The sequence below is a fragment of the Pholcus phalangioides genome, unplaced genomic scaffold (genome assembly GCF_987345545.1).
Source record: "Pholcus phalangioides strain wild (caught in Gottingen) unplaced genomic scaffold, Ppha-v1.0 ptg000020l_1, whole genome shotgun sequence".
Taxonomy (NCBI): Eukaryota; Metazoa; Arthropoda; class Arachnida; order Araneae; family Pholcidae; genus Pholcus; species Pholcus phalangioides.
In genome coordinates this window covers 4117875-4143467 of record NW_028301613.1, presented here as the reverse complement: position 1 = coordinate 4143467, position 25593 = coordinate 4117875, and the positions used below count along the sequence as shown (strand labels likewise).

Genomic DNA, 25593 nt, shown 5'->3' with positions numbered 1-25593 from the left:
CGCTTAAGTGGCCCGCGACAACTTTTCAAACCAATGAAGTGGCCCGCACTCTCCCAAAAGGTTTCAACGTGTCGAAACAAGCGTGTATAATAACTGATGATCCATTCCATTGTTTTTCCCCCTACAGGAGAAAAAGGTGATCGTGGTCTACCAGGGTTAGGGAGACCGGGCCCACCAGGTCTTCCTGGTCTCATAGGCGAGAAAGGTGAATCAGGATTCCCCGGACCAACAGGACTTCCAGGTACCGACCATTTTTCGAATTATTGTCTATCAAAGTGGATCGTTGAAGGTATCGTTCCACAAAAAAAGGAGACCAAGAATTATTTCATTGTAATTTCACCTGTAATTTGTGTGTTTCTTTTTACCTGATAGGTGAGAGGGGACTTCCAGGATTCCCAGGCGTGAAAGGAGAACTCGGCAGCCCCGGATTGCCAGGGCTTCCCGGCCAGAAAGGTCAGAAAGGTGAAGGAGCGAGAGAAGGATTCCCAGGACCACAAGGACCACCTGGTCCGCGAGGGTTAGACGGATTGCCAGGTGAATTTCTATTCGTCGCAATTCAACTTGTCTCGCGTGTTTAATCGTTCCTTGGACCAGTGTTCTTCAACCTTTTTTTTACAGCTGCGGGCCGCGAGAATTAGGAGCAATAATTTGCGGCCCGCAAAAAAAATAGATGAGAGTACTAATAACTAATGGATCGGTAAATGAATGGGAGGAAAATGAAATTTATATGGGTGTCAAAAATGAGAGGAATAATGAGCGGACCAGCAAAAAAAAAATTACTTGAAGGAATAATTTGCGGGCAGGTAAAAAATAAATATATCAGAAGAAAGATTGAATAATAAAAAATAAATGAACGGGAAAAATAATGTGTACCGACAGCAAAAAATTAATTAAGGGAGTAATTTGCGGACTGGTAAAAAAATAAATAAACGGGAGGAAAGATTTGCGGACCGGCAAAAAATAAATGAGAGAAATAATTTTCGGACTAGCGAAAAAAAGTAAATGAGACGAATAACTGACCAGCAAAAAATAAATTAATTAAAGGAATAATTTGCGGACTGGTAAAAAATAAATGAATGAGAGAAATTATTTGCGGACCGACAGAAAATAAATAAATGAGAGAAATAATTAACGACCCAGCAAAAAAAAATGAATAACTGAGCGGATTAATTTGCAGATCGGCAAAAAATAAATGAATGAGAGAAATGATTTGTGGACCGACAGAAAATAAATAAATGAGAGAAATAATTAACGGACCAGCAAAAAAAAAATGAATAAATGAGCGGATTAATTTGCAGATCGGCGATAAATAAGTATACAATCCGCCAACCTGCTGCTGTTTAAAACAGAAATAAAAACGAATGTACTAGTATGTGTGCATATAATAATCAAAATAAATTTAAATTATGTATAGCGGCTATAGGAATTTGTCGAAATGCTTCATTGACCAGTAGTAAAAGAAGACTGTCTTAGGCCAGGCATCCTCAACCACGGTGCTCCTGTAACACCCATAGTGCTGTATGCCCGTACGTATCTGATTTCGTGTTCGCGAGCACTTTATCAGCGCCACAATTGAACACCCTATACAAATTTCATTCTAAAAGGATTGAAATCATCCTGATTTCATGCATTCGAATGTCAAACTTTCCGTAAAGGTGCTCTTCTTTTGATGATGGGTGCAGGCGGTGCTCGCGACTAGAAAAAGGTTGAAGACCTCTGCCTTAGACCATTTACATGTCATGCCTAATTTTCTGTCCGATCACAGGTCCAGTTGGACAGAAAGGTGATTCAGGTCTCCCCGGATATCCTGGTTTAGCCGGAGACAAAGGCGATTCTGGATTACCGGGTCTGCCAGGTCTTCCTGGCTTCAGTGGTCCTCCAGGACAACTGGGACCCCCAGGACTTGACGGCGCTGATGGACTTCCAGGATTCCCAGGTATGTATCGCTTCTTGTCCCCCAAATAAATCAATGTCCATCTCAATCGTGTTTTTTTTCCCCCTTGAAACCAATGAATAATATTGATTCCTGTCTATTCCTAACTAGGCCCTAAAGGAGAAAGAGGCATAGCGGGATTCCCGGGAGGTCCTGGCGCTCGTGGACTCGACGGACTACCGGGAATTCCAGGGACGAAGGGTGAACGAGGATTTCCGGGATCTACTGGAATCGATGGATTCCCGGGTGTTCCGGGCGTGAAAGGCGAGCCAGGTCTTCCTGGTTTCCCAGGTCAGAAAGGACTGCCGGGTGATTCTGCCGCTAAAGGAGAAAAGGGCGAACCAGGAATTCCAGGACCGATAGGACTTCAAGGAAACCCTGGACCAGCAGGTACTATTTTCTAGATTTTAATTTGTTTTTGTATTGCAACCAGTATTTGATTGTTCAATCATTAGAGGGGGCACTTGCGCAAATTCTCACCATGTGCGTTTCCCTTTCTTTTTCTGCTGCAGAATCACATCCAATGTAAGTCATCCCTCAGAATCCAATCTAAATCTTGAACATTAATGTGTCCTGGATATTAATGATAACATTGTATGTACTAAATGAATGTATGAAATGACATATTCGTACTTCTATTTAGGATTGGACGGTTTCCCTGGCATCAAAGGTGATTCGGGCATCCCAGGAATCGGATTGCCTGGACCTCCGGGAGCCCCCGGCCTTCAAGGAATAGCAGGCATCCCTGGGGCACCAGGTCTACCTGGAGTAAAAGGTTCAGCAGGTTTACCAGGATTCAATGGAAACAAAGGCGAAAGGGTGAGAAGGGCTTTCCCCACCCCATCTTGTTTTTCAACAATACAACGTTTTATGAAGTATTAAAATGTTGATGTGTGACATTTGTGTTTTCGATGAAATCAGGGCGTACCAGGCGTGCCAGGATTACCAGGACCAAGAGGATTCGATGGTGTGCCAGGAATACCAGGAGACAAAGGCGACGGTGGCCTTCCAGGGTTCCCAGGTCCGAAAGGCGAATTGGGAGCCCCTGGACTTCCTGGAATACCTGGCCCTAAAGGAGAATTAGGCACGTCAGGAGCCCCGGGTCTACCCGGTTTGGACGGACAGAGAGGATTGAAAGGAGACGCGGGATACCCAGGACCACCAGGTGAGTCATCACGTCCTCCTCAGAATGGTTTTTTTTTCTAAATATTGGTCTCATGATGCGTGAGGAAATCGTTCGTGACATATGGAATCATTATTCTAATTTTATAGGTGAAAGAGCAGATAAAGGGGAGAAGGGTGAGCCAGGTCTTCCTGGTCTGCAAGGGCCGCCCGGATTGAAAGGAACAAGAGGATTCGATGGTTTACCAGGGTTTCCAGGTAAGAAACCTCCACTGGTGCTGGCTGATTAAGGAGCAGAAATTGATTCGATACACGGACTTTGGATGCTTCAGATGTCTAAAATGCGATTTCCAGGTGTCGAATCAAATGTATTACACTGCATTTATACCGTGACAGATGTGTAAAATTGAATCAAATATGTTGTTTACACATTCAAAGTGGTGATGGATGTTTAACGTTAATTGAAATGTATAGAGCACGATCAAAGTGACAGATATCTGAAATTGAATCGAATATGGTTCGCACACTGAAAAGTGACAGATGTCTAAAAAAATGGAGCCAAAGGTGTTGTTTGCACATTGAAAGCGAAAGATGTCTAAGATTTAATCAAAAATATGCTGTTTAAACACTCAGAGTGACGACAGATGGGAAAATTCAATCAAATATTTTTATGCAATCAAACTGACAGATGTCTAAAGTTGAACAGGATATGTCTACACACTCAGAAATCACAGATGTCTAAAATGTCATCAAATATATTCTTACACACTCAAAAGTGACAGGTGTCTGAAGTTGAGTTCAAATGTGTTTACATACTGAAAGGACAGATGCCTGAATAAGCTGTGTTTTTTTGTAACTTTTTGTAGCTTTTTTTGTAGGCTGCTTTTTTGTAAACACACACACACACACACACAAAGTGACAGAAATCCAAAATTCGCTCAGATGTGAAATGTTGTTTTTACGACTGTAGTGATAGTTGTCTCAAATGGAATCAAATATTTTGTTTACACACTCAAAAAAGACAAATGCATAAAATGGAATCAAATACCTGGGGTGTTTGGTCAGAACATGGTAACTCCAAAATCACATTTATGAGATACAAGCATTTTCATTGTCATTTAAAAACTAAAAAATAAAACATACACAAACACACACAAATACAAATGACAATATCATACATCAACTTGTCGTTTAACCGTACGCACGTATTTGTGCATTTATTCCACTTCTAATTAGTTATAATTAGCAAGAATTACTTTTAGATCAAAAAGTCATTTTTTGGAGATATCATGTTCCGAACAAACACCACAGATGCGTTGACACACTCAAAAGTGACAGATGACTAAAATAGAACCAAATGAGTTGTTTACACTTGCAGAGGGACAGATGACAGAAGTTAAATCAAAGTTAATCAAAGCGTTGTTTACTGTCATTGACAGATGTCTGTAGGAGGATTAAAGCGTTGTTTACTGTTAATGACAGATGTCTGTAGGAGAATCACAGCGCAGTTTACTCTCAGTGTCAGATGTCCTGTAAGAGAAACAAAGCGTTGGTTATTCGCAGTGACAGAAGTCTGTAGGGGAGTAAAAGCGTTGTTTACTGTCAATGACAGATGTCTGTAAGAGAATCACAGCGTTGTTTGCTGTCAGTGACAGATGTCTGTAAGAGAATCACAGCGTTGTTTACTGTCAGAGAGTGACAGATGTCTGTAAGAGAATCACAGCGCTGCTTACTGTCAGTGACAGAAGTCTGGAGGAGAATCAAAGCGTTGTTTACTATCAGAGAGTGACAGATGTCTGTATGAGAATCAAAGCGTTGTTTACTCTCAGTGACAGATGTCTGTATGAGAATCAAAGCGTTGTTTACTCTCAGTGACAGATGTGTAAAAATTGAACTGAATGTGTGTTTTATTTGTTATCATCAGATGTTTAAAATAAAATCAAATATTTTGTTTACAGCCAACAGATGTTTCAAATGGAATCAAATTTTTATACCAATTTTTTTTATTTGATTGCAGGTGTGAAGGGTGATCGTGGTTTGCCGGGACTGGAAGGCTTGCCAGGACCCGAGGGATTGAGAGGAGAATCTGGTCAGAGACTTCGCTAATTAATATTTTTAGTCTAAAGATTCATTTTAGTTTTGAAAAAATGATAATAATTTATTTTTAATTGTTATCACACAGGTAATCCTGGTCTACCAGGTTTACCGGGAGCTTCAGGCAGAGACGGTATCGGAATCAAAGGCGACAGAGGAATACCGGGAAGACCCGGGAATGATGGATTACCTGGTGTACCCGGTTCGAAAGGTGCGCGGATCTTCCAATCTATTGCGCCATGATGAAACTAGAATCATTATTATCGCGATCATCGATTGCATTATTATTATTATCATCATTATTCCGTTTATTTTTGATGGCTATATTCCCTCTTTTTGTTTTTTAGGTGAAGCTGGATTTCCCGGATTGCCCGGTTCCAGGGGTACACCCGGAGACCAAGGACTGCCAGGATTACCTGGATCGAAAGGAGAACGAGGGTTAGAGGGACCACCAGGATTGCCCGGCAGAGACGGCTTCCCTGGACCTAAAGGTGCACCTGGCCTACCAGGATTCCCAGGTGAAAAGGGAGATAGAGGATTCGACGGGTTGCCGGGCCCGAAAGGCGTCAGAGGCCCTCCAGGAGCACAAGGTATGGTTTCCACGTAATGTGTATTCATTGCAACGTATGCATAATTGTCATAAACGCGTGAGAATCTTATAAGTATTTTTTCCCCATATTTTACAGGAAGGGAAGGTTTCCCAGGACTTCCGGGATTGTCGGGACAGAAAGGTGATGGAGGACTTCCAGGACCACCCGGTTTCTCAGGATTAAAGGGCGATATTGGGCCATCAGGAATACCAGGAGCTCCAGGAGAATCAGGTAAGTACGGAGGAAAACTAGTACTGAATATGTATTATAGCCAAAGGGCCGTCTTATTATCCGGACACGTTCCGTGGGGTCTTAAGTGCACGGGGAGAAGAGGGATCTGTTTGACTCGATGCCTAGGCCCATTGTGGGGGGCCCTACCCTATATATATATATATATCTTGTGTCTATTCATTCAAAAATGCCAATTCATTTCAATTATTTCGCAGGTACACCTGGCCTTCCAGGACTGAAAGGAGAAAAGGGTTTCTCGCCACCAGTTAACCTGCTTCGCGGACCAAAAGGAGAGAGGGGTATTCCAGGTTTATCGGGAGAGCCCGGACCACCGGGAGCAAGAGGATTTCCCGGTGCCCCCGGTCTACCAGGTAGGCGTGATGTGATTTACCATCCCTCTCCCTCTTTCGGTAAGCTTCTCCCGAATCGAAACAAGTGCTTAATCGATGGTCTCAATGCTATATCTAGGGCTGAAAGGAGAAGCCGGAGACGCGGGACAGCCGGGTCTACCAGGATTGCCCGGTCCCTTAGGCATAAAGGGCGACAGAGGAATCTCGGGATTGCCCGGCCCGCCAGGTATCCCGGGAGCAAGAGGTTCGCCAGGTCCAGCTGGCTTGCCCGGCCTACCCGGAGGAGACTATCTCATGGGAATACTTCTCGTGAGGCACAGTCAGTCGAACACGCTTCCAGTCTGTCCGCAGGGTATGCCTAAACTATGGGATGGTTTCAGCTTGCTGTACATCGAGGGAAATGAAAAGTCGCATAACCAAGATCTAGGTGAGTATGTTTTCCCATACACACCATATATGCTCGACCCATGGCCCGCGAGCAGAATGTAGCGCACGGAGACCGCGACTCCCAAACCTAACTTTGTAAAAACTAAGCGGCACATAAAAAGATCACTTAAGTGATCCCTGCAGTTCCACATCACTTGAATGACCCGCGGCACATCTGCAATTCACTTGAGAAACGTGCGGCACAATTCCAGAGAAATTAAATAGCCCACGGTGCATTTTCAAATCACTTGAGTGTCCCGTGATACATTTCCAGGTCACTTTAAGTGGTCTTCGGCCCTGTTCCAGATAATTTTATTGAACCGCGACATATTTGCGGATCCCTTAAGTGACTCGCGGCGCAGTTCCAGATCACTCAAGCAGACCGCTACACATTCCCAAGCCACTTAAATGACCGGCTACGAATTTGCAGATCACTTGAGTCACCCGAGACATATTTATGGATCACTTGAGTAACTCGAGGCTCATTTGTCGATCACTTAAGTGACCACGGCACATTTCCAGATCTCTTAAGTGACTCACGGCACTGTTACGGATCACTCAAGTAGACCACGGCACAATTCCAAATCACTCAAGCGGACCGCGGCCCATTTCCAGGTCACCTAAATGACCCATGGTGTAGTTTCAGATCACTCAAGCGGATCACGACACCGTTCCAGATCACTCAAGTGGACCGTGGCACATTGAAAGATCACTTGAGTGACCCGTGGCACTGTTCCAGATCACTTAATCAAGTGGCCCGCGACATGTTTCCAAAGCAGTGAATTGGCCCCGCAGTCTCCTAAAGGTTGAGCACCCTTGATTTCAATGTTTACGGTCAAAGTCGGAAGTGCGGCCAGTTCGCGAAGTGGCCCCCGAATCGTGTCTTTTCTTTTCGGACTTTGGCTGGGGATCTGCAGCCACTTCACGAACTAGCTGGCAAAGCCCGAAATCTGGGGCATTTGTCGGGTCAGTTTGCAACGAAATTGGCCAATTTCGGGGTTCGGCCATTACTGATAATAACGTCATTATTCGTGTCAACTGATTCTGTCCCTTTACAGGATTCGCCGGTTCCTGTCTGAGACGGTTCAGCACCATGCCGTTCCTGTTCTGCGATTTCAACAACGTCTGCAACTACGCCAGCCGCAACGACAAGTCGTACTGGCTGTCGACGAACGCCCCGATCCCGATGATGCCCGTCGGCGAGTCGGTCATACAGGAATACATCAGTAAATGCGTCGTGTGCGAGGCTCCTGCGAACGCCATCGCCATCCACAGCCAGTCGCTTAATATTCCAGAGTGTCCTGGCGGATGGAACATGTTATGGATAGGTTACAGTTTCGCAATGGTAAGCATGGAGCTTATAGGTATCATACACACACACACACATTGATCGTAATCGTAGCTCATGGAACTCGATTCTGTTCCTCGAGGGGCAGGGTCCACCAGACATAGTCTAAGCTGGCATCATGCTGGATGGGTGCATGAAGTCCATATGCTTGGCAGAAGCTTCCTGATGTCTGAGATGAGAGAGAGAGATCATCTCATATCCCAGAGTGTGAATTATCAGGGTCACAATTACGCGATTTCGTTATCAGGAACAGATAATCTCATATCCCAGATTGTGAATTATCAATGACACAATTACGCGATTTCGTTATCAGGAACAGATCATCTCATATCCCGGAGTGTGAATTATCAGGGACACAATTACGCGATTTCGTTTTCAGGAACAGATCATCTCATATCCAAGATTGTGAATTATCAGGGACACAATTACGCGATTTCGTTATCAGGAACAGATCATCTCATATCTCAGATTGTGAATTATCAGGGACACAATTACGCGATTTCGTTATCAGGAACAGATCATCTCATATCCCGGAGTGTGAATTATCAGGGACACAATTACGCGATTTCGTTATCAGGAACAGATCATCTCATATCCCAGATTGTGAATTATCAGGGACACAATTACGCGATTTCGTTATCAGGAACAGATCATCTCATATCTCAGATTGTGAATTATCAGGGACACAATTACGCGATTTCGTTATCAGGAACAGATCATCTCATATCCCGGAGTGTGAATTATCAGGGACACAATTACGCGATTTCGTTTTCAGGAACAGATCATCTCATATCCAAGATTGTGAATTATCAGGGACACAATTACGCGATTTCGTTATCAGGAACACAATTACGCGATTTCGTTATCAGGAACAGATCATCTCATATCCCAGATTGTGAATTATCAGGGACACAATTACGCGATTTCGTTATCAGGAACAGATCATCTCATATCCCAGATTGTGAATTGTCTTGGACGCAATATACGCGATTTTACTATAAGGGACAGATCATCCCATATATCCCAGAGCATGAATTATCAGGGACGCAATTACGCGATTTTTTACTACAAGGGGGACAGAGTATCTCATATATATCCCAGAGTGTGAATTTTTAGGGACGTGATTTGCTCTTCAGGAACCAGGAATTTTTCCACCTGTTACGCCTGGAGTAAATTTATGTGGAAAAAAAAATTCTACAGAGGTGGAGGCAAAAAAGATTGGCACTATTTTTACTGCCGTGAGGGTAAATAATTATCATTAGGGCAAGGGAGTCTCGATAAGCAGAAACAGCAGCGAGTAAATTATCATTACAGTTAAGCGATTATTAATCGGTAGAGGTCACTGGAGCAAGGGAGCCAAGGATAAGTGATAACTAAAGCAAGGCAGTGAAGGATAAGTGACCTTTGGAGCAAGGGAGTCAAGGATAAATTATCATTGGGGGAGCAAGGTTGTCACGAATGAATGATTACTGAATTGTAGAGAGTGTGAGTTACTGGGGAAGGCAGTGCGAATGCTCAATGGAGCAAGGGAGGATGTGAATGATCAACTGACGAAGGCAGTCAAGGTTGAATGATGACTGGAGCAGGGTAGTCACGGGTGAACGGCTACCGAAGCTAAAGAGCCATGGATAAATTATCACCGGAGTCAGGAAGTCGTGGGTGAATGATCGCTGGAGCAATGAAGTTACGGGTGAATGGTCACGGGAGCAAGAAATAGTGTGAATGAGCACTGGAGCAATGCATACGAGGATAATTCACCACTGGAGCAAAGAAGTGTGAATGATCATTGGAGCAGGGATTTCATGGTTGAATGATCACTGAATGAATGAACGCCAGAACTCTGCCACCGGACTTATCCAATTGCCGAGATCTCCTCCAGCCCAGCTTCGTGGCAGAGTCTGGAACAAGTTGAATGATGCCACTGGAGCAAGGGATTTCACGGTTGGATGATCACTGGAACAAGGTAGCCAAGGATAAATTATCACATGCCAGCAAAGATCACGGGTAGTGATCTCTGGTGCAAGGGAGTCACGGGTGAATGATCAGGATTTTTTCATTCATGAGCATTACTCGTTGGGGGGGACCCACACCGTCGTAGTGTGAGTTCTGGCTATTCTTAATTGCTGTCTGTCTGTCTCAAACCCGAACCAAATTTTTCAGAATATTCTTCTTAACATTTTTGAGTATTTTCTCTACCAGAATATGACGGAAGTGCTGTGATTTTTTATGATTTGAATTCTCCACTCCACAGCACACCGCTGCAGGCGCAGAAGGCGGCGGCCAGTCGCTGTCGAGTCCCGGAAGCTGCCTGGAAGACTTCAGGGCTACCCCGTTCATTGAGTGCAACGGCGCGCGCGGAACCTGCCACTACTTCGCCAACAAGTTCAGTTTCTGGTTGACGACCATCGATCCTTTCGACCAGTTCTCCAGACCGGTCAGTACCACTCTGAAGGCGGGAGACCTGCGGTCCAGGATCAGTAGATGTGCCGTTTGTATCAAGAGCACAAACTATAACGTCGTGTAATTAATTAATTAATTATACTCCCGTTTTGTTTTTTTTTACTACTACTGTTTTCTTCTTCTTTTGTATAAGGCACTTGTATAATTTTGTCTTGCAAAAAACAGCATCTAAGTGTTATGGGACTTTTTATTTAAGCTGCAACGTGACATGATGGATTATTTTGCAAATTTTCCCTTGATGTGTTTACAGTGTCCTGTTTTTTTTTTTGCTGGTTATAATTAGCATCTATTATAATCGAATAATTTAGCCTTAAATTTCTTTTTCCTGGAACTGTTGTGATGTTGTGAGATTCGTCAAGTGCAATATAAGTACTCTGAAATGCTTCATGATTCATGAATTTACGAAGCCAAATTTTTCTTCCCATTGGCTGAAATCGATGCATTTATGGAAGGGGGGAAAGTTTTTAGGCACTTGCGTTTTATTTTCTTCGTAATAAATGTGCTTTGTGCCTGATAAATGCAGATGGTGAATTTCCTGGTGCCATATATTTTGAGACATCTTTTCCTTCTGTGCCAAATATTCTATGTCGTTTGGATGGAAAAATTTCTATATATTTTGCTTTGTTTTAATTACGCTATTATTAATTGCCGTTTGATTTATGGCTTTTATTTTCCATGTAAAATTTGATGTTATGTATGAAAATTGTTGCTTGAAGAAGCATTTTGTTGAGTGAAGCTACCGAGTTACTCCCCCCCCCCCCCATGTTGTTCTTCTTCTTTATTTGTTTCTATTTGTATGTGTGTGCGTGTACGATTCTTAGAATAATCGATATTGTTTTCTTAAGGCGTTGTTTACATTGCATGCTAAAGCTTATAATATGATTATCAGTTGTCCTAAATCAGGCCTGAATATGCTACTTTGCATCCATGGCCATGTTACGTATGTCTACTGTTAGAGAGGTCTAAAATTCAATTGCCTGGTGAGACACGTGTATCATATATTGTTCATACTCAATATGTCTAAAATAGAACCATGTGTATTGTTTACACTCAATGCTACAGATGTCTAAAACAGAACCATGTGTATTGTTTACACTCAATGCTACAGATGTCTAAAACAGAACCATGTGTATTGTTTACACTCAATGCTACAGATGTCTAAAACAGAACCATGTGTATTGTTTACAGTCAATGCTACAGATGTCTAAAACAGAACCATGTGTATTGTTTACACTCAATGCTACAGATGTCTAAAACAGAACCATGTGTATTGTTTAAACTCAATGACAGACGTCTAAAATAGAACCATGTGTATTGTTTAAACTCAATGACAGACGTCTAAAATACAACACCGCGTATTGTTTACACTCAATAACAGATGTCTGAAATCAAATCAAACATACCATTCAGTAGTTGTGCATGATGTTTAAAACCGACTCAGATATTTTGTTTATAACCAGATGTTTAGAAAAGAATCAATTATGTTTATTTACAGGCAAATGAGTTGTTTTTAAACAGTGCTTGTGTGTGCGTGCGGTGTCTAAAATAAAATATGTTGTTCACTATTGCCTGATGCTTAAAATAGAATCAATTTGGTTTATTTATAACCAGATGTCTAAAATCTGATTGAATCGAATAAGCTGTTTGTACTTGATGTCTCATGTTGGAAATGGAATCTAATATGTTGTTTATTATATTCTATTTATATGCAGATTTTTAAAATAGAATCAAATATTTTGTTTAACAGATGTTAAAATTTTGCATGGCGATGTTTAAATTTCACAGTGTTTTTTAAACACTGTGACAGATGTCTTAAAGTGGTGGAATCGAATATGTTGTTTGTTATCTGTTCTAGATCTTTAAAAAATATGATCAAGTAATTTTGTTTATAGCCAGATGTCGAAAATCTGATCAATCTAATAAACTGCTTACAGTCAGCGCTAGATGTCCAAAAATGGAATCAAATGTGCTGTATACTATACTAATATATATACAGTGCGGCCGATGTCCAAAAATCGAAATAAGGTATTGTTGTTTATACTCTGGTGAATGCCTAATATCCAGCGGGGGGCCAAGATCAGGCCACGCCTAAAATGGAACCAGATGCACTGTTTATATACACAGGCCGGATGTCTGAACTCGAATCAGATGTGTTGTTTACACTCAATTTTAGGAGATAGACGAATGCTAAACAGCCATTGATTCTTGAATCTTGTCGGTATTTTCGCTCTTATCACCAGATGTATCACCAATTGCTTTTGATGTCTAAATTGTGTCGTCTCTTATTAACACAACTAGATGGTGTTCAGACGGATGCCATAATCGCCAGATGTTCGAATCGTCTCGAAGTTTGTTCAGCATCAAATACTATTGCTGAATGACCATACCTAATGACGTCTAAAATCTCGCCAAAAACTGCCTAGACGCCTGAACGTGTCATTTATATTGTCTACACCACAGAAAGAGAGAGGGGGGGTGCACAACTTTCTCAGTCCTCGGACCCAGATATGCGGCATTTCTGCCTTTCGTGGGCCAGAAACTTGTATATAAAGGACCGTATGACCCGTATTTTACGGGATATTCCAGTAATTTTGGCCTTCCTAATTTTTTTTTTATAAAAAATGACCTGTTTTCTCCCCTAATTTCAACAAGGCTTAGTTGAGTTTTCGAAATCAACTGACTTCGATTGCCTTCGGCAATTTTTTCGAATGCAATCGGCAACTTTATTTGAATTTGACAAATTTTTTTTGGCTGTAAGTGGCAACTTCGCTTGCCTTTGACAACTCTTTCGGCTGTAAATGATACCTTCATGGCCCCCACATCCTGGAGCAGGGCCCCTAGGCTGGAATCTTTTGCGGGCCCCCGATCAGACTTTCACGGGCCCCTTTATGATGGAGTTATAGCATAAAAAAAATAATGAAAATCGTCCCGGGCCCAGGGCTGGAGCCTTGCCAGCCCACCCCTTGTGGGGGCCATGGATACCTTTATTTTTCTCCGCAACTTTCGTCAAAGAAATATAGTCATCAGCCTAGGTATTTATCATGTTGTGCATGTATTGATATTTTTTCTACTGATAGACCAGGGAAACGGAGAGGGAATGGGACCCACCCTTGACGGGGGCCACGTTCGGCCCGCGAGCAGGAGGTTGTGCACACCCCCCCCCCCAAATAATAGTGATGTTTGAACACTATTTTTTAGCGTCAGATGCTTGAGCCTGTTTGAAATCTCGGTTTAAGGAGCCTCAAATATTAGCATGTTTACACGTTCGGAATTTCTCCTCGTCGAATCTCCCATTATGTATGTTGCGTGAGCTTATAACACTGCCAGAGAAGGCTTCCCTACTCCCTCTTTATATATTACATCACTGCCAATATTATATATAAATGACTAATAATATTGATAATATTGAGACGAGACTTATATATATATATATACATATATATATACGTGTACGTCCTAGTCGCTGCTATTTACGTTTATTTCGTGTGTTATGTGTGTCTGTGTGTTGATTATATCATTTTTTGTGTACATTTTATTATTATTTTTCCCTGGAATCTGTTGCTATCTGTGTAATGCTTCTTCGTTATTATTATCATTTTTTTTTCCTTTTTCCGCATTCCCCCGCCCCTTTTCCTTCCCGTTGGCATAAATAAAAAGGAGTTGAAACATTATTTGTGCGTATTCGTTATGTGGTTTCGTGCCCTTAGGGGCTCTTTCACGCTCGCAGCGGATTCCGCCGCTTGAAATAAAAGTGATCTACAGTTGCGCTGTGCGGGCCACTTGAATGTTGCGCGAACCATTTCATTGAAGTGGGAATGAACGCCAGGGTCTCTGCCACCGGACTTATCCCGTTGCCGAGATCTCTTCCCGGCCCAGCTTCGTGGCAGAGTCTGGGACAAAGTGAGTGCGTGCACCTAACAGTCTGAGTGTGTAGCTAGTGTGGACGGGTCCTTGGACACCTTTTCGCGTTCCGCGTCGAAGTCGTGGGCCACGTAGCAGAGCTTCTCCTTTATGTCCCTGGCTATTTCGTATTCGGCTGTGAAGAGACAAGAAAAGATGACAATGTCAGGATTTACGGGAAAATTCACCAACGAGGAGAAAAATTCTGTGCTGCCATCTATACTTCAAATTGTGAGTGAAGTGTAGCGATTGAATATTTGTAACGTTGTTGCTCTCTGTGTGGCGAGACTTTTTAACGGGGAGATCGGCTCGCATTCGCGCCTTCAAGTTGCAAACCACAGGAAACCAACTTCAGCCGACCACCACTGCGGGGTTCCGAACCCGGATCCTCGCATCGCGAGTCCGTCACTATAACCACTCGACCACCACAGCGGCCATTGAAGTGGGAATGTGCCACGGATCGCTCAAGGGATCTGGAACGGCGCGCGAGCCACGTCAGATGACCCCCCGAGAGCCACATTTGGCCCGCTCATCGCGGCACAGTTCCGGATTGCCTTGAGTGACCTGCAGCGCATTTAGAGATCACTTGAGTAACCTGCGGCGCTGTTCTTGATCGCTTTAGTAATCCGCTAGACAATTTCAAATATTTTTTTTTTTTCAAGCCGAGCACAACTCAGGTCTATCGCCATGGGCAATTTACTACCTAGTGAGTTGTGCCGGAAGTGTAAGTATGTGTACCTAACAGTCTGAGTGCGTATCTAGTGTTGTGCATGATTTTTTTAGTGCTGCCATCTATATCTCAGAAGGGAAGCGAGTGAAGTGTAATGACTGAATATTTGTACTGTTTGTAGGCCTGTTGCTCTCTGTGGCGAGACTTTTTAACGGGGAGATTGGCTCCCCGTTAAAAAGTTGGGAACCACAGAAAACCAACTTCAGCCGACCACCACTGTGGGGCTCGAACCCGGGTCCCCGCGATTCGAGTCCGTCATTATGACCACTCTACCACCACAGTGACAATTTCAGATCAATTGAGTAGTCCGCACTGTCGTGTAATGGTTGAACAACATTGCCCTAGTTGGTTCCCCCTCCCCTGGCTTCTGCGTCTCTTAGCAATGGCCCCCCCACAACAATGAGGGCTGACGGGGGCACCATATCTGGAGCCTGGAACAACTCGGGACTGCTATTTATTACATGGGGGGAGCCCGCCAAAAACATTCCGGCCCTATTCCTGTGTATGGCAGGACATCAAGGGAGGGAGGGGTATGCCCTCAGCCCAAAGAGCCGGAGTCAAACGTAATTTTCATATGTTCTAACCCTAAAAATTTCCAAAAAAAAGTGGTCATAAATGTAGTAAAAAGACGGTCTTCGAGGTCCTGTGCGAGGAAGTAAACTGCAATTTAAAATTCATGACCATAGACGCCGGAACCCGGGGAGCTGAGGCTATTTGAGTCCAACCCCCCCCCCCCCCGAATACATTTTTCGAGGTGGGCGGGGGGATGAGACCACCCCATAATAATTAGGCCGTCTTAAGAGCATCTTGGGTTCCCGGGCAAAGTGATTTTTTTAGGTCCCACCCGGCTATAGAGAAATGACTCCTATTTTTTTTTACTAATCTACATGCTTACTCTCGAAACTTTCGACAAGATCTCATTTCCATGGGGGGGGCACCAGGGCTGTGCCCGGGCGGGCCCCACTCGTTAAGACGGCACTGTCCACGACTCTTGCACAGTTCATGTTGGACAACAACGTCTTCATCTGATAATTTATTGACGGAAATACATCTTCAGAAGCACTTCTTGTGGACGATCCGGGCCCCGTGCTCCCGATAGTCCTCCCTAGAGATCCATATCCTCCTGAAAGTCGAGAGCGACCCCAGGATGGATCCCCCGATCCACACGGCGTACTTCCTCTCGAACGGCGCGCAGACCCGGACCCTGGCCGATTCCGGGACCATGGCCTGCAGCTCGCGCTGGAGCCTGTCGTCGAGGCCCGAGAACATGGTCGAGCCACCGGAGATCATGACGTTGTCGAACAGCAGCCGGCGGATGTCGACGTCGCACTTCATGACGGAGTTGAGGACGGCCTCGTGGAACGCGGGGCCCTCGAAGTTGATCAGCGCCGGCTGGAACAGGACCTCCGGGCAACGGAAGCGCTCCGAACCTATGACCAGGGGCTGCCCGTCCGGCAGGTAGTACACCTTGCGGACCACGGACGGGTCCTTGGACACCTTTTCGCGTTCCGCGTCGAAGTCGTGGGCCACGTAGCAGAGCTTCTCCTTTATGTCCCTGGCTATTTCGTATTCGGCTGTGAAGAGACAAGAAAAGATGACAATGTCAGGATTTACGGGAAAATTCACCAACGAGGAGAAAAATTCAACGATAAAAAATTTGAAGAAACAATTCATCGACAGAAAATTCGAAGACATTCATCGGCGGACAACAATTCATGTACCAGCAACAATTCATCGACGAAAAAATCCCTGACCAAAAATGAATAAACGGGAAATTCACAGAGAACAATTCATCGACAGAAAATTCACTGGCCAACAATGCATAAACGGGAAATTCACAGACAGCAATTCACCGACGGAAAATTTACCCACAACAATTCATCGTAGAAAAAATCCCTGACCAACAATGCATAGACAGGAAATTCACAGACAGCAATTCATCCACAGAAAATTCACTGACGAAAAATGCATCGACGAAGAAGTCACCCACAACGATTCATCGACGAAAAAATCCTTAACCAACAATGCATAAATGGGAAATTCACAGACAGCAATTCATCGACAGAAAATTCACCGACCAACAATGCATCAACAGAGAATTCACCGACTAACAATGCATCAACAGAGAATTCACCGACTAACAATGCATCGACAGAGAATTCACCGATCAACAATGCATCGACGGAAAATTCACAGATAGCAATTCATCGACGAAAAAATCCTTGACCAACAATGCGCAGACGATAAATTCACAGACGGTAATTCATCGACAGAAAATTCGCAGACCAACAATGCATCGACAGAAAATTCATAGACCAACGATAAATCGACAGAAAATTCATAGACCAACGATAAATCGACAGAAAATTCATCGACCAACGATAAATCGACAGAAAATTCACCGACCAATAATGCACCGACATCAATTCGTCTACGAAAAAATCCCTGACCAGCAATACATATACGACCACAACTATAGATAAGAAATTCACAGACAGCAATTCATACACAGAAAATTCACCGACCAACAATGCATCGACAGAAAATTCACTGACCAACAATGCATCAACGGAAAATTCACCGACAACAGTTCATCGACGAAAAAATCCCTGACCAACAATGCATTTACAGAAAATTCACAGACAGCATTTCATCGACGGAAAATTCACCGACAGCAATTCATCGACGGAAAATTCACCGACAGCAATTCATCGACGGAAAATTCACCGACAACAATTCATCGACGAAAAAAATCCCTAACTAATAATGCATCGACAGAAAATTCACCGACCAACAATGCATCGACGGAAAATTCATCGACGAAAAAATCCCTGACCAACAATGCGTAGACGGGAAATTCACAGACAGCAATTCAGTGAGTGAGTTACTGATATTGAATTAGTAAGTGAGCCTCGCGCTCAGTCTTGCTCATTCACTCATTTGCTCACTCACTCACTCGTTCGCTTGCTCATCGGCTCAGCCACTCATGTCAAACTGTTGTCGGTGAATAATTTTCCTTGAGGTGAATTGTTGTTTGGTAAATTTTCTCAGAGCTGAAATTGATAGCGGTGAATTGTTTGGTGAATTTTCTTGGCGGCGAATTGGTCAGTGAATTTTCTGGACACGCAATATCATAACCCCCTAATGACCAAAACATCTCATGACCATGGTCATATCCAGGACCACAACTAGGGGGGAAGGGGGTTCCGGTGTCCCAAGTGAAGGATTTGGGGGGGGGGACACTGAATTCACCCTTTAACTGCTTCTCCTACATTACACGGGAAAGGGCGGTGCCACAATCTATGCTTGCCCCGGGTGACAAGGTATCTAGTTGCGGCCTTGATCATATCAGAAAGATTCTCACCTGTTGTGGTGAAGTAATAGCCCCTCTCGGTGAAGAGGTGTCTAAGATAGTCGGTGAGGACCCGACCCGCGAACTCCATCCTCTCGATGGCGTGAGGCATCGCGTACCCTTCGTAGACGGGCACCGCGTGGCTGACGCCCTCTCCAGAGTCCAACACGATGCCGGAGATTCTTCCAGTGGTGTACAGGGACAGGACAGCTTGGATCGCCACGTACGCCGCTGGCACCTGGAACTTCTCGAAGAAGATCTTCGAGGACACAACGGTGAGAATTAGGTGCGCAGTCGTGTTGGAGGGGGTCACATCGATACCATACGAAAATGGGGGAGCACAACCTCCGGCCGCGGACCAAGTGCGGGCCCCACCAATAGGTTCCACACGACCCGCGAGAAAGGTGTTCCGGTAGAAAAGTATCAATACCCACAACACGATAAATACCTAGACTGACCGTATTTCCTTCATAAAAATACGGGAAGTCGGGATCCATACGGGAAAATCACTTGAGTGATCTTGAGGTGTGCCGCAGACTCCTTTTATTGCAACGTGGCACACTTTCACTCAAATTAAGCGATCTGGAACAGTTAAGTGAACTGCACAGGCCAGTTCAGTGACCTGCACTGTGGACACTTTAATGATCAGTATAAACGTGCCCCCAAATCACTTGAGTGATGTGAAACCGCATCGCGGGTCACTTAAGTGATCTGTAAACGTGCCTCAGGTCACCTGAGTGATGTGGAACTGCACCGTGGGTCACTCGAGTAATGTGGCACTGTGCCGCTCAGTTCATTTCTTAAAAAATTAGGTTTGAGGTAGCGGGCCACATCAGATCACTACGAGGGCCACATTTAACCACGAGCATGGGTCTAAAGCATAAATGCTCAACCCATGCCCAAGGGCCGAATGTGGTCCACGACCTCAAATCTAATTTTTTAAAAATGAATTCAAGGACGCATCACGAGATCACTTAATAAATTCGCGGTGCAGTTCCATATCAATTTTTCGGAGTGTGCCACATTTACAGATCACTAAAGCGACCCGCGGCACATTTAGAGATCACTCAATTAGCCCGCTGCACATTTTGAAACCAATGAAGTGGCCCGCACTCTCCTACGGGGTGAAATAGCACCTCCTAGAGATAGAAGGCCTCCGCAGTCCGCTTGTGACGTCAGTAAATAGTCCGTTTTCCCTCAGAAATATTCAGGGGGGAAAATTCCCCGATCGTGCCAGCATCATCGTTGTGAGGAAAATAAATGATCGGGCTCAGAATTGGCGATTTCTATGTCCCATATCCAATCACTATGCGGTATTTGCGAGCCAATCAGGAAGATTCTACGCCAAAATAAGAAGAAACGAAATAGGATGCTGTGTTTCAAAATGCGGCAAACTTGCGAGGTAGTCTTAACGATGTTTATGGCAAACAGTGCAGAGGCGTTCTATCTCTAGGAGGTGCTGGTTGAGCACCCTTGGTCTAAAGCTTCTACTTTTCCCCCCATCATTCATTTCACCCTACCTAAAGGGGTGATATCGCCCGCTTTGAGGAAACGCTCAACACAAAACGGCCGCGATACCATTGCGTGAACATAAAATGAAGTTATTATTACCTCGATGACCCTCTCCCTGTTGACCAACGGGTTTTTCGGGGCCTCGCTCAACAGCACGGGGTGATCCCTGGGGTCGACTTTCAAATGGGACTTGTAGATGTGATCCCAAACGAGCTCCATGTCGTTCCAGTCCATGATTACACCGGCTTGGATCGGGTACTTCAACTTGAGGATGCCCCTTCTGCACTGGGCTTCCGTCCCGATGAACGAGTCCCGGTACTGCAGTCCGGCCACGACTTTCTGCAAAATAAACAAGCCAAATTCAAACATCGATGCCATGCATGCATAGCGCGCCATTTTCCAGGACTGGGTAGTGTCCCTTTCCCCCCCCCCTTGGCGGACTTTGCTTACCCGCTAAATGTCAATTAGGTGCTCTATAGTTAGTGATAAATAGTATGAATATTGGAAAAGGATCACTGAAGCTATGTTGGCGTTAAAATTGACTCATTGGCGACAAAAGAGGACACTGTTCTGCATTTCAACCGGTTATTCGATGCCCACACTCGTGTCAAGCTTGGCTCAGTAATCATTCGCAAATATTCACCTAATGTATTTGCCTTTCCCTGATACAAATAAGCAGAAGCGGCATAGGCTGGCTAGACAATGGCCCAATCTTTCTTGGTGCAAATATTCGATTCCAAATATATTTGCCTCTCTGGATTGTGACTGCAGGCGTTCTTCGACCAGCGGGAAGCAAATATTTGCGCCAAGGAAGATTGGGCCGATGTGTAGCCAGCTAATACCGCTGCGGTGCTGCTTCTGTGCATCGGAATGAAAACAAATATTTGCGAATGACAAGTGGGCCAGGCTTTACCCGCGAAATGTCATTTCCCACTTTCATAATCAATAATGTGAATATTGAACGCCAAGATAGCTCGAGTGATCCTTTCTCAAAAAGGGTCACTCGAGCTATCTTGGCGTTAAAATCGACTTATTGGCGTCAAAAGAGGACGGTGTTCTGCATTTCAACCGGTTATTCGACGGCTATGATTTAATGAATGTATTTAGGATGAGAATATTTCATAAGGGGGGGGGGGGAACTGCTCACCTGGTACCGCGGCCTCCCGACGATAGAAGGGAACTCTATAGACGGCCCGTCAGCGCCAGCGAATCCAGCTTTCACGAGCCCGGTCCCGTTATCGATCACGACCACATTCCTGCAGAAGACAACGAACACTTCACTTGTCAAAGCTGAATGTTACTGGCTTTTAACTGGATTCGAATCAAATGTTCCCCTTTTGGTGACGGATTTGCGATAATAAAGGCTGCCCAGGACCTCACCAGGGCGCTTGACATACACCCTCCTCCCCACCCTATATAGATAAAAGAATTTCTATCTATAATACCATATCTATAACAAGGTTACTCAACCTTTTGGAAAGTGCGGGCCACTTCATCGATTTGAAAACGTGCCGCGGGCCACTTGATTAAGTGATCTGGAAATGTGTTACAGTCCGCTGATGATCTGTGAATGTGTCGCGGTCCGCTTGAGTGTTCTCTAAATGTGCCAAGGGTCGTTTAAGTGATCTGTAAATGTGCAGAGGTCACTCAAGTTAATATGGCACTAATATGTCATGGGTCAATTAAGTGATCTTGACCTGTGGCACAACAAATTTCGGGCTATTTAAGTGACCGGCTGCGTGTCCGTCTTGTGCCGGTTCGCTCCTCCCTAGAAATAGACCTGGTGGCCACGGGCTCTCCTAAAGCCACCATATCGACATCAGGCGTAGTGTGCAGAAGCCTGATCGACATAGCACTACTGGGGTCAGAACACTTCACGTGACCTGGAAATGTGCCGCGGTCCATTTGACTAATCTAGAACTGTACACTCAAGTGATTTGTTATGTGCCGCCAAGTTCATTTTCTGAAAATTAGGTTTGGGGGGGGGGGGGTCACAAGATGACTCCGAGGGCCACGGGTTTAGCGTATCATATATGGTTCACAGTGATGTCCGCAGAGGAAATCAATGAAATTTAATATTGCGGGGGGTGGGGGAAGCAGAGAGAGATAATATACAAAGAAAATTGTAAATACACTTACGCCATCTTCCGTCGAATCGCGAAAACTAACTAAAGATGTGAAATTATGCCTAAAGAATTTTGAGAGTAATTAAAACGACTGCCGGAAAATAAATTGCAATTTATAATTTAAAATTTAGACTTCCATCATCTTGATTTATGACTTGGGACCTTCAACTGGCAACAAATGATCCGAAAACTCCAACAATGAAAACTCAACAGTGGAACCAGAGACGCATTTATTGTTTTGCCGCCTGGGCCGTCTTGACAGCATCGTAGGCCCCCGGGCCAAATGATCTTTTTTGACGTCCTACCTGGCGAATTCTCGAGAATTTCAGCCAGTTCTTTTTTTCGCGAGGTCCTTCTTGTGAGACCCACGGACAGTCAAAGTCCCTGTTATAGTCACTCACATGCTTGAACAATGTTCTGGTCTCTCACATGCTTGCACAGTTTTAATCACTCATTTTAGCCACTCACTTATACATACTTGCGCAATGTTTTGGTCACTCACATGCTTGCGCAATGTTTTGGTCACTCATTCTAGCCACTCACATGCTTGCGCAATTTTTTGGTCACTCATTTTAGCCACTCACATGCTTGCGCAATGTTTTGGTCACTCATTTTAGCCACTCACATGCTTGCACATGCTCTAGGTCACTCACCGATCTAGTCTCTCGCTTTGTAGGTCACTTCACATACTTGCTCCGGCTCCAAGTCACTCTTTCGCTCACTCACGTGCTTACAAACTCTCTAGGTTCACTTTTTTGCTCACCCACGTGCTTACAAACTCTCTAGGTCACTCGCTCACCTAGTCCCTTGCTGTTTGGGCAGAGGCGGATTTATTAGGGGTTATACAAATTTTGTCCCCCTTATCCAATTCTATTAATTTTCTTGGCCATTCATTACTCATTTGCCCCACTCCACCCTCTGAACTTACTGCCCTGATATTTATAGCCCTGCTCTAAATACTCCACTGAGTGGAACCCAGTTAATTAGGACAACCTATAGAAGAGGGGAGGGAGGGAGGGAGGTGGTGGGAAATAACACCTTCTAGAGCATCTTCTGCTCTCTAGGTGGCGTTGAAAATAACCAAAGCTATTGCCTCCCATTAAGATATCCTTAAAATTTGGCTGCATTCGAATAAGCAGTTTTTGAGAGAAACTACTCAGAGAGTACGTGGGAACTTTTAAATATGATCATCCTGTACGTGCAGCTATATCAACAAGATGCAAACGTGTCAAAAATAAACACAACGGGTAACTGAATATTTTCGTCTTTTATTGGCAAATGAAAATCGGACACATTTTGTTTTTAAATTCCTAGTTACAGAGAGAAAAACAGAAATCAATCAATCAATCACCACAGGAAAGAAATCAAAATCGTTTTCTCATATTCGACAAATTTTAGAACTGCATTTTGTTTCAACAATTACATGAGAAATTAAGTGTTGAATATATACGATAATAGTAAACTAAAATACATGATGTGTGTGAATATCGTTTTTTGTTTTTTTAAATTCAACTCTCCTTAGACGTTTAAACGCTTCGAAAGGCACTTTTCGTATTCGGGACGGAAATGACAGCAATTTTGCAAACAGTATACAAACATTTAAAAAAAAACAACAACATGCGGACATTGCGACGTACAATCACGCCACATAGAACCAAATATATATATATACATAAACAAGTAATGTAATCAATGATATTTTGGATGGATTTCCTCAAAGTTATTGCGATTGTCACAACGTACAATTTTTAAAGGCACTACGAATGTCTTGTCTGGAGAACAACATTACACACTTAGCGGCTGCAAAACACAATGTCGACAGTTTCTGACGAAGAAAAACCATCGCATTGATGAAGAAAACACCATCACGTGTTGTCCGCGTAACACAAAATTACACCCGAAGCCATTTTGTGGCTTTCAGTAAGGACCACGTGATTGAAATATTGTCTTAATTATAAGCAATCAAGAAAAAATGCGCAAATTCTCCAACAGTCGTTTTGATATCATTGCGAGACATTACTACGAGTATAGAAAAATCAGCCACCTATACCTACCTCTGTAATAGGACACGAGCGATTACAAAACAAAACTCTAAAGCAAAAATAAATTGAAAATGCCTGTAAAAATCCTCGTTTTTGAAAGGAGAGTTGAATTTGACGCCAACAAATGATAAATAACAATAATTTTCTTTCAATCAATTTCATTCTCTTAATATTATCATTTACTTGATGATAAATCTGCGTCTTCCTTTCAAGCAACCTTCCAGATGAAGGGGAAGGGGTTAAAATGAATTACAATATCGTTGACGGGTGCGGCAGCAATAAAGGATGGGGAAATACAGTCCAGAGTATCTCGATTTCCAAACTGATGCGCATAAATTACAACCTTAACATTAAGCGAGCTCATCGAATGACAGAAGAATGATTGTAACACTACATGCCCAATATATCCAGAAAGAAGAAATACACGAACAAAAACTAATATTCATTCTTTTCCAGTATCTACCATTGAGATTTAATACCCTATTTTCCCCCTTCACCTGGACGACTAACAACAACATCCACCAGTAAAAGTTGCCTTGGTTACAGATTTGTGAACGTTTACACACACACACACACATATATATATATATACTCAGACACACTATAATTAATTGGAAACAATAACAGAAGGTTGGGGAAAAAATTAACTCTCTTTATATAGATGATTGTTTTAAGAAAGCATTTCATAACTAAAAAAAAATGACGACACCCACACCTCGTTATTATCTTAGCCAAGGTAACCTTTACTGGCTCATCGACAAACCAAACAATCCAATCAAGTTTCCATTACAAATAATTAATTAAAAGATAATGATGAAAGTGTCTCTTTTTCCAAATGATATCCACCACAGCGTCTTTTCACTTTAAGGTTTCCATTCAGAGCCAAGTCAACATGCTGTCCTTGTTTGATGTAAGGATTGCCTCAACATCCGATAGAATATCAGCATTCAACTCTTCCTGTAAGTAAAATAGAAAATTGTTATTGGGTTTTTCGTTATTGGGGCTTTTAGATCTATCCCAACATGTTTATTATATTTCTTTTGAAATCTGTCAATTGTGTTAGAATTAACGACCCCTGGAGATATAAGCTATTCCATTTCCCATCAACTCTATTAGAGAAAAATTCCCTGAGACACATCATAAAATTGCCCCGTTACCAATCGACACTGGTGTCCCCTTGTCAAAGCAGTCGACTGATGGTGTAATAACAATTCATGGCCTATCCTATCCGTACAGTGAAAATTTTGATCATATCATCCTGACACCTGCATTCTTCCAATGTAAACACATTAAAAAAAATTAAATCTCTCTTCATAACTCAAGCCGTGTGCCAACAAGGGCAAGCATAACTCTTCACTGCAACCCTTTTAATCAAGT

At 43.5% G+C, this 25593-nt stretch overlaps 3 protein-coding genes across 3 annotated transcripts in view; 1 reads left to right on the top strand and 2 right to left on the bottom strand.

Annotated features, from left to right (window-relative positions):
* The window catches only part of Col4a1 (Collagen type IV alpha 1), a 98183-nt gene extending 83958 nt beyond the window's left edge, over positions 1 to 14225 (top strand). The window contains exons 25-39 of the mRNA XM_089248714.1: positions 128 to 241; positions 373 to 534; positions 1766 to 1936; positions 2045 to 2323; positions 2577 to 2752; positions 2855 to 3098; positions 3206 to 3313; positions 5073 to 5144; positions 5238 to 5360; positions 5497 to 5739; positions 5836 to 5970; positions 6186 to 6341; positions 6439 to 6747; positions 7805 to 8091; positions 10346 to 14225. Of these exons, the coding sequence (XP_089104840.1) occupies positions 128 to 241; positions 373 to 534; positions 1766 to 1936; positions 2045 to 2323; positions 2577 to 2752; positions 2855 to 3098; positions 3206 to 3313; positions 5073 to 5144; positions 5238 to 5360; positions 5497 to 5739; positions 5836 to 5970; positions 6186 to 6341; positions 6439 to 6747; positions 7805 to 8091; positions 10346 to 10618 (2852 nt within the window). The 3' untranslated portion in view covers positions 10619 to 14225. The remainder of the gene's footprint in view (positions 1 to 127; positions 242 to 372; positions 535 to 1765; positions 1937 to 2044; positions 2324 to 2576; positions 2753 to 2854; positions 3099 to 3205; positions 3314 to 5072; positions 5145 to 5237; positions 5361 to 5496; positions 5740 to 5835; positions 5971 to 6185; positions 6342 to 6438; positions 6748 to 7804; positions 8092 to 10345) is intronic.
* A 2012-nt stretch (positions 14226 to 16237) lies between these two features.
* On the bottom strand, positions 16238 to 21899 carry LOC149070778 (uncharacterized). The gene is made up of 5 exons (XM_089248806.1): positions 21829 to 21899; positions 21196 to 21304; positions 20148 to 20387; positions 18549 to 18795; positions 16238 to 16758 (listed from the first exon to the last, which is right to left on the bottom strand). The coding sequence occupies exons 1-5, from the start codon at positions 21897 to 21899 to the stop codon at positions 16238 to 16240; spliced, it is 1188 nt and encodes a 395-aa protein (XP_089104932.1).
* A 1527-nt stretch (positions 21900 to 23426) lies between these two features.
* The window catches only part of LOC149070777 (transcriptional coactivator YAP1-like), a 46848-nt gene continuing 44681 nt past the window's right edge, over positions 23427 to 25593 (bottom strand). Inside the window, exon 8 of the mRNA XM_089248829.1 lies at positions 23427 to 25173. Coding sequence (XP_089104955.1) covers positions 25093 to 25173 — 81 coding nt within the window. The 3' untranslated portion in view covers positions 23427 to 25092. The remainder of the gene's footprint in view (positions 25174 to 25593) is intronic.

Bases quoted from the DNA above. Each gene is read 5' to 3' on its own strand.
- LOC149070778 (XM_089248806.1), bottom strand. From the start codon at position 21,899: ATGTCGATCAGGCTTCTGCACACTACGCCTGATGTCGATATGGTGGCT. The intron at 18,796-20,147 runs GTAATAATAACT...GTGTCCTCGAAG, and splicing joins ACAGGGAGAGGGTCATCGAG to ATCTTCTTCGAGAAGTTCCA. The intron at 16,759-18,548 runs GTGAGAATCTTT...GTCTCTTCACAG, and splicing joins CTATTACTTCACCACAACAG to CCGAATACGAAATAGCCAGG.